This window comes from Vanacampus margaritifer, chromosome 8 (genome assembly GCF_051991255.1).
Source record: "Vanacampus margaritifer isolate UIUO_Vmar chromosome 8, RoL_Vmar_1.0, whole genome shotgun sequence".
Classification (NCBI taxonomy): Eukaryota; Metazoa; Chordata; class Actinopteri; order Syngnathiformes; family Syngnathidae; genus Vanacampus; species Vanacampus margaritifer.
This window is the reverse complement of record NC_135439.1, coordinates 2,790,547-2,807,673: the sequence shown is the minus strand read 5'-3', so window position 1 is coordinate 2,807,673 and position 17,127 is coordinate 2,790,547. Positions and strand designations below refer to the sequence as shown.

General features: G+C 39.4%; 1 protein-coding gene across 2 annotated transcripts in view; it reads right to left on the bottom strand.

Annotated features, from left to right (window-relative positions):
• Positions 1 to 7,892: 7,892 nt before the first annotated feature.
• The window catches only part of cdh22 (cadherin 22), a 226,968-nt gene continuing 217,733 nt past the window's right edge, over positions 7,893 to 17,127 (bottom strand). For both annotated transcript variants that reach the window (XM_077573091.1, XM_077573092.1), the window contains one exon: positions 7,893 to 12,062. In XM_077573091.1, coding sequence (XP_077429217.1) covers positions 11,521 to 12,062 — 542 coding nt within the window. In that variant the 3' untranslated portion in view covers positions 7,893 to 11,520. The remainder of the gene's footprint in view (positions 12,063 to 17,127) is intronic.

Genomic DNA, 17,127 nt, shown 5'->3' with positions numbered 1-17,127 from the left:
GGTTTAGTTTCACAGTTTCCGCTGAGATTTACAGTGTTGACTGTGCATGAGCTGGAAAGGGATGATGACTGAGAGGCAAGTTCTACCTACAGCACCATCTGTCCGGATCCCCGCTGTGCCACGCCAGAGGGTGCGCTTGTTTTAGTGTAAAACAGGTGGTGATAAAAATCAACATGACGACAAAAAAAAGCTGCAAATGCGTTTAAAGGAGGAGCTTCATTGCAAATTTATATTGTTGCTCCTTTTCATCTTGCTCTCATTCTGTGCTTATTAAACTTTTGACACTGAGAACCACCCAAAAAAAAAAAAAACGTAACTCTCCAAATACTACAATTTTGGCCTAAACAAAACATTACAAAAAAATATATATATATACTCCTTTTTTTTTCCAAAACAAAGTAAACGTACGAAACGTTTCACTCAACTGATTTTGATTTGGGCAGTAATTCTTTGACTTACAACTAGTGGGAGCCCTTGTACCACTGACGGTATTCGTACCGCACTTTGACAATAAATGCTCTAATAAAGCTAACTCTTAAGTCTTCCCCCTCCCCAGGTTTCATTGCGTAATGAACAGCATTCAAATGGGGTCACGTGCAAAACAATCGCATTTAAAAAAAACACACACTTCTGTGGAGTGTGACGGCGGTCGGCGGAAGGAAAAAACAATCAAATTAAATTTATTTAACAAAGCCGAAATCCCAAGAATCCCACATTATGTCCTTTAATGAAGGCATGCGTGCTCATTTCCAGCCTTTCAAATGGCACATTGTTGAATCTTATTGTGTCAGCCTCCTCTCTCTTATTCTTATTACTATTGACATTTCCATTAAAATGGTAATGTTTTTATTTTATTTTATTTTTTTAAATGATCGAAACCAAGTTACTTCCGAATCTTCCAACTTGAGTGACTAGAAGACGAGTGTGACCCGGAGGATTTCCGGAGTACATTTGCAGGAATGGAGGAGCTGAGATTTGAACCCAGAACTTCAGAACCTTGAGGCAGACGTGCTTACCATTTGCCCCGCAGCATTACTAGCAAAAAATATTTTTTTTTATTTTAGATTCTATTAAATAACTATGTTCACTTTAGAGCAGTGTCAAGCTTTTTTTTTTTAATTGATGTATAGCATGGCCAACAAATTGCTTTTATGTATAAAATGTGAGGTATGCGTTTTATTGATTTATGAAATGAAACCTAAATTATATTGATTTGATAGATCGATGGAAAATAAACAAGTTCTATCTCACACTGTTCAATTTAAAAACCTAAACACTCCCAACTCCAATTACTGGTTTTATCAAGCTTTTAATTTCTATTATTGTGCACTGAATTAGATGCATACGGAATTATTAGCAGTCAACATTATTGCTATAATATTACCATACCACCAATATGACCATATTTGGTGCAGCTTTTGCCCTTGCAGTTTGTCAACAAAGAGATGACTTTTAACATCTATTTCGCTCCACTGAGGCTGAAATATTGTGGACTGCTGTAAGAAAATGCTTGAAAAACACGCCATGCTCTGTGTGTCTTCTCGCACTACTTAGCATGAGCGGGAACCGCCTTGTCATATGTCTGTTGTCAGCTTACAAGGCTATGAGTGGAATATTAAATAATGTGTGGCATATTAAGGTTACTTGACTCATATTAAGGTTATGTCAGGCATATTAAAGCTTTCTGTCACCAAAATAACTCTCACAGCTATGTGTGATCCATTAAATTGGCATATTACCATATTAAGGTTATGGGAGTCATATTAAAGTAATGTCAGCTATTTTAAAGCTATGTGTGGCATATCAATCCTGCACTTTTGCTGCCAAAACAATCATTCTCATTTTGTGTGGCATATCAAATGTTACATTACATCTAGTCATGTGTGACATATTAAGGTTATTATATGTAAGTCATAAGGTTAGGCCAGCTAAGTGGCATAACAATCCAAGCTTGTGTTGTCAAAACAATCACTCGCACGGATGCTGTATATAGGATGTGGCAAATTAAATGTAGGTGTAGTGTAGTTTTGTGTGGCATATTAAGGCCACCTGCGTGATATTCCGGTTGTGTTGGCATTATCAAAGATCAAAGGTATGAGTGGCATAATAATCCAATGCTTGTGTTGTCAAAACACAACTCTCGCAGCTTTGTTTCGTGTATTAAATTTACATGTGTCTTATTAAGTTTATGCAATTATGGTTGTGTCTGGCATAACGCTATGCATGCCATAACAATCCCACACTTGTGCCATCAAAACAACCATTCTCACGAATACTTGTGGCGTATTAATGTTACATCTAGTTACGTGTGTTAAGGTTAGCATAAGTAAGTCATAAGGTTAAAGTAGCTGAGTGGCACAACAATCCAAGCTTATGTTCAATCACGCTCACAGTTTCTGTATATGTGGCAAATTAAGTTTAGGTGTAATGACTTAAAATTACATATTGAGGTTATGTGAGTTATGTTTAGGTTAAGTTAGCTAAGTGGCATAACAATCACAAGCTAGTGTTGTCAAAACACAACTCTCGCAGCTACTGTATGTTTCATGTATTAAATTTACATGTGTCTTATTAAGTTTATGCAATTATGGTTGTGTCTGGCATAACGCTATGCATGCCATAACAATCCCACACTTGTGCCATCAAAACAACCAATCTCACGAATACTTGTGGCGTATTTATGTTACATCTAGTTACGTGTGTTAAGGTTAGCATAAGTAAGTCATAAGGTTAAAGTAGCTGAGTGGCATAACAATCCAAGCTTATGTTCAATCACGCTCACAGCTTCTGTATATGTGGCAAATTAAGTTTAGGTGCAATGACTTAAAATTACATATTGAGGTTATGTGAGTTATGTTAAGGTTAAGTTAGCTAAGTGGCATAACAATCACAAGCTAGTGTTGTCAAAACAATCATTCGCAGCTACTTTATATGTAGCAAATTCATTTTAGTTGTGGAAAATTGAAATTACGTGTTACATATTGCAGTTATTTGAGTCATATTTAGGTAATGTCAGCTATATGTAAGCGAAAAATGTTTTTAGCAATCATTTAGATTTGACTGAACGGCAGAATCAGCTTACAGGTTGACTTGCTTAATAAAGGCTTAGACAAAAGCAGGCTTCGAGATGTCATAGTTGTGGCATGTTGCTTTTAATTTTGGCCGTTTCTGAAAAGGTCGGTCCCGAAAAGAAGATCTCGCAGAGGCTCTTCTGAAAAAAAAAAATAATAATTCTGAGGGTGTGTGTAATGACAACTGATGCCAGTTCAGGTGGAAGCTCGTCGCAAATATTAAACAGAGCCTCGAGAGGGTACGAGGCTGTTCTAAATATAGGATTTCATTTTTTAATGGAACCAGTAAAGTCAGTTTAAAATTTTTAATCAACTTATGGAATTACAAAATGCTTAATAACTGTCAGTTCTTCAAATTCATTATGGAAGGAAAATGCATGTTCTATAGGGTTTAAGTCTTGTAATGTTCTTATCTGGTCTACAGCTTTCCACTGTAAAAAAAAAAGAAAAGAAAAAAAGTGGTCATTATCAACACTGCACAAAACAGGAAAAACTTGCATTTGTGTTGTTTTAATACAACCAAATTTATTACCGCAAAAATAATTTCAACCTGAGTTTGGTACCGAGAGCATGCGTGACCTTTTCAAAGTGCAGAAAAAGATACATCACATTCATTTTACATGTAGTATACAAATCGATCCCAAAGGCATTTTGAGATATGTTTACCTTCCACTACAGTCAATCATTGTGCACGCTGGATAAATGAGCCAGGGTCCAAATTTATTACGTGCATTGTGATTTCTTATGCATGCAATAAATAAGGTATGGCCACATGTATTTATGTAACATTGCTGAAATATTTCAAAGCCATAACGACGACTGCGCGGGTGCTGTATGGTAGAACGTAACGAAATTATTATGATTTTTTTTCCTGTAGTAATAGTTGAACTATAGTCATTATATCATCGTTATATATTTCATTATACTTTTACGTTTGGTCAGAGACATGCAAGGCAGTTTTTTTTTTTTTTTTTAAACAACCATGTATATTAAGGCATTTTTAAAAAAGATGACCCCTTTTAAAATGCTTTTTAAAACGACCATGTATAGTCCAGCGTTTAAAAAACAAAACAAAAACAAAAAGGACCAGTCAGGTTTTTTGTTGTTGTTTTAAATGACCATGTAAGGTGTTTATTTTATTTTTTTAATGATCATGTATGTACTGTAAGGTGTTTTTTTTTTTTTTAAGTAGTAAGGCTGATTTTTGTTGTTGTAAATGACCATGCATTGCATAGTTTTTTTTTTTAAACAATCTTTAGTAAATTAAAACAGCCATTTATAGAAAAGCTTTTATTTAAAAAAAAAATGTAAACAACCATGTGATTAGTAATTTTATTTTGCCTGTTTTCTGACTCTTGGATTCTTGCTAAAGTTAAACAAACTAAAACAAAAGAAGTCACTTAAACGAAGCACAATTAATTGTGATTCTTTATTGAAGATGCATATGTGCAATTTAAAAATGACGTACTATCTATACAGCGAATAGCCTCCGGCAATCCCTTCTTGCTTTGGGGAACGTTGCCACGCCACTGCTTGAAATGATCAAAAATTTACATCAATTCATATTTTTCTTTTTAAATAACAACACCCTGCTAAAAATAGCACCCGAATTTGTTTTGTTCGTGTTTCGTGTCTGTCAGTGACCCAAAAAGAGTAAAAGAGAGGAGAAGTCATTACCATCATGGCGAACCGGAGTGACACGCTCCCTAATTAGAGCCGCAGTGGAATTAGCGGGCGGGGGGGCAAAAACTGTCTCATTTTGACAATGATGGAAGATGAATGATAAGCTTGTTTGCAGACAAAATGTGACTAAAAGCGGCCGAGTGAGGGAGGAAACGCTCCCTTGATTCCCTCTGGCACGCGCTGACTCATGCGCGGTTCTCCACTCGGCGTTGGTGAGGTCACCTGACTGGAGGTCATGTGACGACATTGTCTTTTGTGAGGGGCACGAGCGCTCCCGATGGCCTACGTGGGCGGGTGGGCGTGTTTTCCGTGCCGGATTGCCGCCGGTGACATTTACTTGACTGTTTTGTTGTGTAGTGCTGAGCTAAAGGTTAATGTTAATTGCCGCTGTTTGGCGGAGACGCAGCAAAGAACACGTGCAACCGAGCGGCACACGTTCGGAAAAGTTGCGCTCTGCTCAGCAGTGGAAATAACATTTCGCTTCATCTGCTAGTGACTTTTTTTATCAGTTTTGTTTGGCGTAGAGAAAGGACTGTTCTTGAAAAAAGATTCTTGCAGACAGAGCCAATTACCCCCCCCCCCAAAAAAAAATTAATAATCCTACTTTTATTTTAGGGAAAAAATATGGCAATACTCTTGTAAGAATATGAATATTTATCTTGAAAACATTTTTAAAAAAATCTTTAAAAATAAATAAAATAAGATTACATTTTTTATCCCTCTAAATTATTTCCCATTTATTCTTGGGAAAAAAAAAGTTTCTTTGTTAAAAAAATTCTCTTTTAAAAGTGAAAATTACTTTCAACATTATACTTACAAAATTACTGGTACGTAAAAAAAAAAAAATAAATTCTCATAATACGAATTTTGATCTTTCCCCCCCCAAAATTTTTCCATCTTCAAAAACTTTTTATTTGATTTGTTTGTTCTCATTAAAAAAAAAAAATTGTGTGTTGGCCATCAGAATTTTTGAGAAAACTCCTGCATGGCCAAAATTCAGACCGATTTACACACTGGCTACACAAGCCAAGGAGCTGCCGTGCACAAGATGGACCTTCATAGTGTCTCATGAAGCTTCATTTGCTAGTGACTTTTTTATCAGTTTTGTTTGGCGTAGAGAAAGGACTGTTCTTGAAAAAAGATTCTTGTAGACAGAGCCAAGTACCCCCCCCCCCCCAAAAAAAAAAAATAAAAATAATCCTACTTTTATTTTAAGGAAAAAATATGGCAATACTCTTGTAAGAATATGAATATTTATCTTGAAAACATTTTAAAAAAATCTTTAAAAATAAATAAAATAAGATTACATTTTTTATCCCTCTAAATTATTTCCCATTTATTCTTGGAAAAAAAAAAAAGTTTCTTTGTTAAAAAAAATTCTCTTTTAAAAGTGAAAATTACTTTCATCAGCAAAACAACATTATACTTACAAAATTACTGGTACGTAAAAAAAAAAAAAAAATAATTCTCATAATACGAATTTTGATATTCCCCCCCCCCCCAAATTTTTCCATCTTCAAAAACTTTTTATTTGATTTGTTTGTTCTCATTAAAAAAATATATTTTGTGTGTTGGCCATCAGAATTTTTGAGAAAACTCCTGCATGGCCAAAATTCTGACCGATTCACACACTGGCTACACGAGCCAAGGAGCTGCCGTGCACAAGATGGACCTTCATAGTGTCTCATGAAGCTTCATTTTCTCATCACTAGCGCAGATTATTGACTGATTATGGACTGTCGCATCTTAACTCACCACGACCACTCCGTCAACAAACAGTTGCATGTAAATATTTGATTCAGTGGGATTACGATTACGCCACTGTAAAGCATTTCCTTCAAAATAAAAGACAATACGATATGTATCTTGATTTATTTTCAAGTGGAGGAATTCGCTTTTGTTTGATTTGATGCACTCGCGTCGTAAAAAATAAAAATGTTTTTATTCAAATCTTTTTTTTGTACAATTTTGGATTCTCCAATGCAAGACAGCATAGGTCAAGCGTCTCTCGAGACCTGCGGCATGCGAGTTCAAAGTTGCTCCTGACAAATGTGTTTTAGTTTTCCAGCGCAACACACGTTTTGCCGTAATTGTCTGAGCTGACCCCCGAACCCCCCCCCCACTACGCCGCCCCTTGCGAAAACCACTTTTGTTGTTTGGCTTTGAAATGAACATGGCTTTAGATGAAAGCCACCTCGTTCTCTTCCGGTGGCTACGACAATTGCGGTAGCTTGGCAGAAGGCAGCCTTATTGGGGGGGGGGATGACAGAAGGTCTTTGTTTGGCTGTGCATGTCAAATGCTCCGTTTGTTTCCATCCAGGATTCATCTGTGAATTCCTCCCCACTGACAACACACAAACTGTAGCAACACAATGACTCGCAACTCGGGAGACATTACCGGCAAAACAATCGCAATATCATGCAAACGAGCAGAGGTGGGCACGTCCATGAATTTGATAGCGTCCGTCAAACGTCAACAGTCGGGGCAACCTTTCGTCATCGTCAATCCGTCAATATTTCAAGCCGAACGATTAAATCGACAGAGCAAAACAGTCTTCCGGCAATGCTTAAGTCTGTCAAATTTTCAAGGTTTTTTGTCAAGTTTCCCGTCATTCGTCAACAAAACAGGCGTCCGTTATTGACAGATTGACGGACCTTCCATTAACATTGACGGAATGTACGCCTCTGCAAACAAGCATTATAATTATGCAAATAAAGTTGGAAAGTACTAATGTTTTTAATCGAAAAAAATCCCACTCAGAATCAAATTCATGTTCTGACCACGAAGTTGTAATATTACGAGAATAAAATTTATAGAATGACAAAAAGTGTCAATTTAGAATAAGTAGAATAACCCGTGAAATTGGGCCTTATAAACTTTTAATCAGTTACTTTTTTTTTAAAGACAACTATATTAGTTTAACATTATAACTTTCTACTTGTTTTTTTTTTTCTTGTTTTTTTCCGGAGAAAAAGAAAAAATAACTTTCTACTTGTAATATCAGAATTGTATTCTCACAACATTATGCGAGAATAATGACCCTTATATTTGCCGAAAAAATAATTGCATTGTAAACATAACTTCAAATAAATACAATATAGTACTGTACTGTTTTTAACTAAATGCACACAAGCAGATGGAGTTTATCAAAAAAATTAAATATTTATTTGTATTTTTCTCTCTTTTTTTTCAGTTTTCCATACATTGAGGTCAACATTAATTATAGGTTGTCGGTATAAGGAGGATGCGACCAGTTCGTTCATTATACCTTGGAACCTTCCCTTCACGTGAAGTACAAAAAAAATAATAAAAATAATAATCAACAGCAAAGCAAAGATTTTGTGATACAAAATCAACTTTTCTTTTATACACACATAAACAAACGTCGGGAAATAAAACTGGCAATTCCATGAAACACGTATCATTTGTGCCCTCAAATTTTTTTTTCCCCGCCAACTTAAAACACAATTGTTTGTTTTGCATCCCCTCCAAAAAAACAAACAAAAACAAAACAAAACTGCAAGAATGCGTAGAATTGTTCTTTTCCACGTTACACACGTCATCCTTTTTCACATGATGTATTTAGCAAAAGCTTTCATAGAAAAAAAAAAAATACAAATATAATCCAGAGTCAAACTCACACGAGCTGGTCTTTATCTTCGGTGAGTTTTTTTTGCCTCCCAGTGTCAGATTCCAGTGAATATCCATGTAAATAAATAATTACAAAAGCAAATAAATACATAAATATCAACACCCTTTAAAAACAAAAAACATATTTTGAAGGGCCGCCTTGGCCATTTGCGGCATCCAGTGTGAACAACAAAAAAGACTGAATGATGTCACCCATGAGAGGGTGGGCACTGAGTGGACAAAAATATTGGGACACCTGATTTTATTGAAAGTTGCAGAATTAACCCATATTCAACTTGAAGTCAGCTGGAGACCGAACCCACAACCTCCAATGTTTGAACCATTCTTCCTTATGATAGTAGTGTGACTAGCGCAAAAATGTTATCGGAATGCCAGGCGTGTGTCAAAGACATAAAGAAATGGATGACAGACCATTTCAAACAAAATTTTAAAAAAATTGTAGAGGGCGCTATTGAGCCATTTATTGGAAATTACACAAGAAATCTCTCAAATGTTGACGCTCATGACTGGTCTGACGTGTGTGCCAAGTTTGATGAGTTTTCGCCCATTTTAGACCCTCAAAAACTGCATCTTTATTTATTTTTTGCAAACAGTGCATCGCCACGGCAACAGCATGCGATAAACCAAACAAAAACGTTTTCATCTTAAAATGAAACGCGGGAAGTTTGAAGATGGTCGGAGTTTAATATGAGCTCTATAAAGGGGCCGAAAAATGGTGACAAATTCCAAAAGTAAATCAAAATGGGGGACTTCCTGTTTAGGTTTAGCAATTGGATCCAAAATACTTTTTTGTACGTTGAGGGATGTTACAAATGCCTCCAAATTTTCACGTGTGAAACGGACAACCGGGAATGCTTCGCCACGAAGGAATTTTTGAAATGCGATAAGAGTTAAAACGAGGCCCAGCGATCCACTTAGGCTGAGATAAAACAACCCCCCCCCCCCCATCTATAAGAAATTGAGGGCCCTGGTTGGCATCAATTGTTATCTGGCGCAACTGTGACCGAGCTAGCTAGTCAGCCAAGCATACCTCGGAAATAATAATCGGATAATCTGTTGGCGTGGCCGTTTTAGAGCGCCTCGTTATTGGCCACGAGTGTGAACACATCGTCTCCAGTTTGTGGACTGGCGCTTAGCCATAGAACGCCTTATTGTTGTATGGAAAAATCCTTGTTCAAACCAGGAAGGGAGGTTGCATTCCAGCCACGGAAGCCGGTTCGATGACCTATTAATGTGTAGGCACAAGAAAGTTGCTAGAAGGAGCAGAATCCATTTTTTTCAGGTTGTAGTCGTGGCTTTTGCCATTTGACTGCTGAGTTCAGAACATTTTAGTGGACACGCCTCATTTTATATACTGGCCATTTTTTTCTTTAATCGTTGAAATTTGGCAGGGTTCTAAAGGGCGCTCTTCTCTGTGGTGTGTCAAATTTAAAAGACATTTAATTACATTTGAACAGGGATTTGAATATCTCGCATAAAACAAGTGTCAAGAGGCGCCACTTGCTAAGGCTGGGAAACTAATTCATCCTTTTGGGACCCCGAGGCTGGATTATTGCAACTTTTCGCTAACGGGCTGCCCCCCCAAAAATACCCTCAAACTGGTCCAAAACCCGCTACATGAGTTTTACTTGCAGAGATTATATTAGATTATATTTCTCGCGTCTCTGACTTGCGATTTCTGAGAGTTTAAAATCCTTCTTACATACAAAGCGCTTCACTGCCAGGCACGATCGTACCTTAGAGCTTGCGGTGCTTTTTTTTTCCCAACCGAGTTAGAACGCCGTCCTCGCAGAGCTTCCGTTTACTTGCGGTTCCAAAAACGTGTTATGAGAGTTCGAGCCTTTAGCTATGAGTCTCCTCTCCTGCGGGAAGGCAGACAGCCTCTCTCGAACCGAGAGTAAACTTCATCTCTTAGTTATGCCGCCACAGGCCGCGACTGTCGGGGGATCTGCTGCGCTGCACCGAGCTTCCCTTCGTCTTCTTGTCTCTCGATATTCTCAACCCGTGACCATCCATGTCATATGTTACTAACATGTGTCTCTTTGTCTTTCTTTCCGTCCCCTATGGCTGGTTCTGTTTGAGGTACGCTTTCAGAATTTTCTGCTTGTTATAAGCGACGGTGCTATTTGGGTGTTTCATGTTTCATTGTGATTTTTGTCACCATGGAACTATTTCTATCTCCCTTCTGTCCTTCGACTGTTTTTACATCTCAAACCAACCAACCGAGGCAGACGTTCGCCCTGCAGATCTCGGATTCTGGCCGAGGGTTTCTTCCTTACACAGAGTTTATCCTTGCCTCCGACGCCAAGTCAGGTTCACTATATGAGGAGTCATTCTCGAACCTGCTCAGTGTGAACATGAATTGTTTTTTTTTCCTGCCTGTATGATCTTTGCAATTAAGATAAGATAAGATCCACTGATTGTCACACCCACCTAAGTGGGGCGAAATTCGTTCTCTGCATTTGACCCATCCCCTGAGGGAGCGGTGAGCAGCAGCAGCAGCCGCGCTCGGGAATCATATGGTGATCTAACCTCCCAATTCCAACCCTTAATGCTGAGTGTCAAGCAGAGCGGCAATGGGTCCCATTTTTATAGTCTTTGGTATGACCCGGCCGGGAATTGAACCCACGACCTCCCAGTCTCAGGGCGGACACTCTACCACTAGGCTGGTAGCTAGGCCGTCGGGGGAATTAATCTGTCCTTTTACACCTGGTGTATCCCGCTTTTTTGCCAAAAGTCAGCTCACGTGACACTACTGAGAACCGCGGTTGAAAACGGACGGACGGCTCGAGATTGACCCTCGTTTGATTAAATCATTGATTTGAATGCGTCCCAATAGTTTTGTCCACTTAGAGAAACACTGCACTTTCGTTCAAAGATTTGCTGGAACATTTCCTGCCGCTTTCTCCTCCACTTTGTCAAACGGCAATTCCGCAAAGCTGACATTTCCGTTCTCTCACAGCTGTCGCACTCAATTCCCAAATAAGGAAAAGCCAAAACCCGGTCGGAGAAACCAAGTCGGACAAGGAGGTCTTTCTGCTGTGTGTTTTAGGAGAACACAGGACAAAAGAAAGAGTAGAAGAAGAAGTCTGTGCACAGGAACGCCACGCTCTGCTAGGAGCCGTCCTCGTCGGGCTTTCCCGGCGCGTAGTAGCCCGCCAGCTGGCGGAATCGCGGCCCCCAGTCACTGAGGTACGAGAAATCCTGCTCGGACGCGGTGGACAGTGTGTGGATGGAGCTGAGCGACAGGGCGGGCGAGCTCGCGCCCTCGAAGGCGTACGTCTGGAACGAGTCGTACGGCGGCACCGTGAGGTCGGCGTCGGCTTGCTCCACTTTCTTGCGGATGTAACCTTTGAAGAGGGAGAAGTCGGCGGCCGAACACGACTCCGCCGCCGCCGCCGCCCCGCCCGCTAACCGGTTCGCCTGCACCCAGTGCGGCAGCGCGCGGATGTCCGGGACCGAGTCGGCGGCGGCGCTCTTGGCCTCGGGGAAGTCGTAGAGGTTCCTGAGGGCGCTCATGTCGTACGCTTGCGTGTCCTGCTCGCCGCCGCCCTCGTCGTTGTACTTGATGACGTTGTCCCGCATGTCCTCCTCGTCCTCGGCCATCCGCTGGCCTTTGCGGTGACGTTTGAGGGTCAGGATGAGCAAGACCAGGACTGAAGGGAAGGAGGACAAAAGAGGTTTTAATCATCAACTCATCTGCATCAAACCTTAGAGAGGATAACGTTGATGGCGAGTCGGCAAGATTTTGTGCTCAAGGACAACATTTGATTATTATTGAATCCATGATTATTCCATCCATCCATCATTATCCAAACCGCAGGCATGCTGGAGCCTATCCCAGCTGTTTTCAAATAATCTTTAAATGTGTGATTTTAGTTCCCTGTGAGAGAAAGAAAGAATAATTGGAAACCTTCGAGCTTTTCAGGAGACCTCCAAAACTTCAAAGGGGCATCTTTGAAAAGACTTTCAACACTTTAGATGTGTTACTCATTTGTAAAAATAAAATAAAAATAAAGCAATAACACCCACACGTTTGGACTGACAAACTTTTTTATTTATTTATTTTTTAAATAGGAAATATTACCAAATTGTGACTTATGCCAGCGATATGCAGTGAAAAGTCCTCTAAGATGTTGTTCTTATGCACTTTCCTGCATAACAACAGTATATGCCCTGTGCCTGATGGGTTTCCCTTTTTTTTTTTTTTTTTTTCTTTTCAGGAGAGCTCAGTATTGTTCATTCGATTTGACGTCATCATTGCTCTCCTTTTTTTTAAAAAACAAATAAATTAATAAAAACTATTGAAACTACTAAAAAAACATTTATTAAATTAAAAATGTAATAAATGTTTTTTTTTTTTAAATATATATACATATACACACATATATATATATATATATTTTTTTTTTTTTTGTATGTGGGTGAGTATGTGTGTGTGCGTGCGTGCGTGCGAGCGTGTGTGTATTCATCAGTTCACCTAAAGCCCATTAAAAAAAATCCCATACTAATAATATAATAATAAATTGCCAAATGCAGAACCATCAATGTAAGTTATCACGATGTAGTGGCTCTCGCTAACAGACAGAATTAAGTAACCAGAATTAGGTTAAAAAATTCTATGCCTGATGGGTTTTCCAATGAGTGGCGCCGATGTAACTTTGATTTGACTTCTGTGGGAGCAAAAACACACAGCAGGATGCTCAGGCAAAAAAAAATAAAAAATAAATAAAAAGAGGAGGCTCAGGCGGCGGGGAAGGCATTTCGGTGTTTTGTCAAGTTTTTCATTTGAAATGCATGAGCATTGATTTTGCAGCCTCGCCCCAAAAATTCAGATTTAAATGCCTTAAAAAAAGGGGGGAGGGACGAGCTTTTATATCAATACTCATTCAAGCCTAAAGAAAGTAAAAGCGTGAGGATGCATCAGCACTTTAAATGCGGCAAATAACTGCACAGTGTGACACGACTTTATAAACAATTTTTTTTTTACTGTGTAATATATGCTGTTTATTCCTAGCATGTTTTTTTTTTAAAGCATCTGCAACGATTGTGTCCGAGTCGACTGGCATCCGGTTGTGTCCCGTCTAAAGAATTGAACAATTTAAGGATGCCAGCAGAAAAGAGGTGATTACCCGGCGGGCGCTTCGAGGCGTCTTCAGGAATCAATGCCCGAAATGCTGGCGGAGATAAAACCACTATAAATAACACGGTCCGTTTCAGCCCAGACGGATGCGCAGCGTTTGATGCTGTGAAACCGCCAACAACAAACACGCGTTAACACAAAGACAAACGGCAACGCGCGCACACACAGCGTGGTCGTCACAGCGTGGTCGTCACATCAGCTCCAGCGTCCGGGGGATTTGCATGCTGTCGTCGTTAGATGACATGGGAAAGTTCAAGGTAGCCTCAGAAGTCCAAATCGTTCCATCATTTGTTTCCTGTCCCCGGGGGCGGATGCCGATCATCTTTGTGCATTTGCAAGTCCAAAATAACAAACTAGAGCCGAAAAGGACCGCATGCACGTGTCGTTCAAACGTTGACATTTCACAATAGTGCATATGAAATGAAACCTGTAATAAACATGCTAAACAGATTTATTTATGTATTTATTTATTTTCCAACGGAAAAGCATTAGACCTTTTTTGTGTGTATGTCTCTGAACAAAGTTTCAATGAACCACTCGTTTGAAGTTCTCAACAAAAAACAAAAAATAAACAAAACGTGCCCAAAAACACGTGGTAAATCTGAAAATTTACTTTTTTTCCAAACGGGCAATTTGGGATTATTTAGGCCATTTCTCGGGTTCCTTCAAAGATGAACTTGAACCACTCATTTGAAGTTCTCAACAAAAACAAAAAATAAATAAAACATGCCCAAAAAAGACGTAAATCTGAAAATTATCTTTTTTTTCCCCAACGGGCAATTTGGGATTATTTAGGCCATTTCTCGGGGTCCTTCAAAGATGAACTTGAACCACTCATTTGAAGTTCTCAACAAAAACAAAAAATAAATAAAACATGCCCAAAAAAGACGTAAATCTGAAAATTTCCTTTTTTTTCAAACGGGCAATTTGGGATTATTTTGGCCATTTCTCGGGTTCCTTCAAAGATGAACTTGAACCACTCATTTGAAGTTCTCAACAAAAACAAAAAATAAATAAAACGTGCCCAAAAAATACATAAATCTGAAAATTCTCTTTTTTTTCCAAACGGGCAATTTGGGATTATTTAGGCCATTTCTCGGGTTCCTTCAAAGATGAACTTGAACCACTCATTTGAAGTTCTCAACAAAAACAAAAAATAAATAAAACATGCCCAAAAAAGACGTAAATCTGAAAATTATCTTTTTTTTCCAAACGGACAATTTGGGATTATTTAGGCCATTTCTCGGGTTCCTTCAAAAATGAACTTGTCCAAAGGAACCGCATGACATTTGACAGGCATGTTTTATTAGACAGTGAACCACAAAAATGCCCAAAAAGTCTGATCGTTTTTTGAAGTAGCCATTTAGGGATGATTTTGTGCCATTTACAGGGTTGCTCCAAAGAGCGACTCGTCCCAGACATTTTGTCCGATTTCCACCAAATTCCTGCTCTTTGGAATACAATCATCTCAGCCGTTCCTGATAATGGCCACTATTTGAGTAAATGGTCTAAAAAAGTGACTTTCCTGCTCACCTAAAGAGTCTTCCGAGACTCAACTTGGAAAATGGCCGCCGCCGCCGCCGCACACCACTTGGTGCCGATAACATCCAATCTCTCCTCTCGCATTGTTTACTGGGCTCCACTGGGAAGGCCGTGCCGATAACCATTGTGTTTATTGTTCTCCGCCATGAATGGACCGAATTAATTGTCACGGGGTTCCGGGGGGGGGGGGGGGGGGAGTGCGTGGTAAATTGCGGCGCGCGCCTCCACGCATACTAAAGCGGGCACGCCGGGTTCAGCCCTAATGAGGCGAGTGTCAGCAGGGAAAACACACACAAGCTCATCGTATGTGCAGATGCTTCTTGTGCAAATAGAGCGGTCGCGGCGGATTTAACCTTGCGACAAACCCTGGCTGATAGCGCGCCGACGTCGCTGCCGATTAGCCACGCGGGCACTTGAACCGACAGCTATCGAAAAGGCAGTTAATTTGGAGATTAGCGTCAAGTAGACAATGGGTTGGATGGATGACGGTTTAATAAAAACAGTCATGTTTTTGTTCTTCTGTGAAATAATCCAAAGTTTTTTAAGATATCAATATTTTTGATAGGGATAGACACCGATATTGGGCATTTTGACGAATATTGGTATCGGTCTTTTTTTCAAAATCTGACGGCCGGTAAAAGGATAAAAAGACTTGAAAGCTTAATCTCAGGGAACTATTTATTTAAATTTTCAGTTAACTTTAGAAGAGATGCTGCTGACCATGGGAACCTTCTGAACCTTTTGTTTTTGTTTGACATTAAAACTAAGAAATGTGAAAGTTTAAGATTTCAGGATTTTTGACATTTTGGAAAAAACAGAGCTATGGTATTTGCTTCTGTAAATTTTCATTTCACTTTTTAAGATGTAATGATAACCATGGGAACTTTCTGAACATTTTTTTTTAGGAAGGTCATATCGGCCTCAAATATCGGTTATCGGCCTCCTAGACTACTAATAGGCATTGATCCTTTTGATTGATTGATTGAGGAAATGGGCTTTGATCCTTACTAAAAGTAGTGATTGTGCTTTGACGTCATTTGTTTACTGCTAATATTGCCAATTTTTGAGAATTTTTGCTTGGTTTTCACATGAAACATGATTTTTATATAGAAGGCTTTTTGCGGTAACAATTGCCGTCTTTCACAAAATTGAAAACAAAATTAAAAAAAAAAAGTCAGTTTTAAGAGTTTTCTTAAATAAAAATATGGAACATCTCAAAAATTCGAGCCAATTTGAAAATTCTTTGGATTCTTCGACACCAAAATACTGTTGAAACTTTCTTGAATTTACAAATAAATCTGTTGACATTTTTTTCATCCCATAATTTTGAATGACTGCCTTAAAAAAAACAAACTGTCCATATTTCTTCAGATTATTTCCAAATTTCCAAGCCAATTTACCGGACATATTCTGCCCCTTTGCAATGCAAGTCGGAACCACATGGGCCTTCCCCGCCCCTCCCAAGCGGGTGTGCAGATGTTGCGATAAGCACTCCTGACAAGACGGTTAATTTGGCCCCGGGCTGCGCCGCGCCGCCGTACCCGGAAGCTCGTCGCCAGCAGATGGGGAGTTAATTGGACTGGAGGCGTGCAGATGCTGCGGCGCGGCGACGGCGCGGATTCATCACGCCGTCGCCTTTTAAATGAACGGACGCAGGGACGGTTTGTTTGTAAAGTAATTAGGGAGAAATTTGTTTTCATTTCCAATTGATGTAACCGAGAGGTGGTCCCACCTCAGCGGAGCGAAGACGCCTGCTTTTGTGTGTGTAGACGCTTACACACTGCCATCGAGTGAGCTTACAGACTCGGAGAGGGATTCCTCCGTCCATTTTCGATTGCGCTTGTCTTCATTCGACTTCCTGGTAACTGGAGCCAATCCCAGCTGATTTTGAGCAAGACGCAGGTACACTCTTAATTTACTTGAATATTAAAATCCATTTTCCCTGTTGAAATGAATTCAAATGCTATTAAGCTGTTCCCGTCCTTCAAAAATACCCCCCAAAAAAAGAACCCTGTATAGTCGTTTGCTTTAGCCAC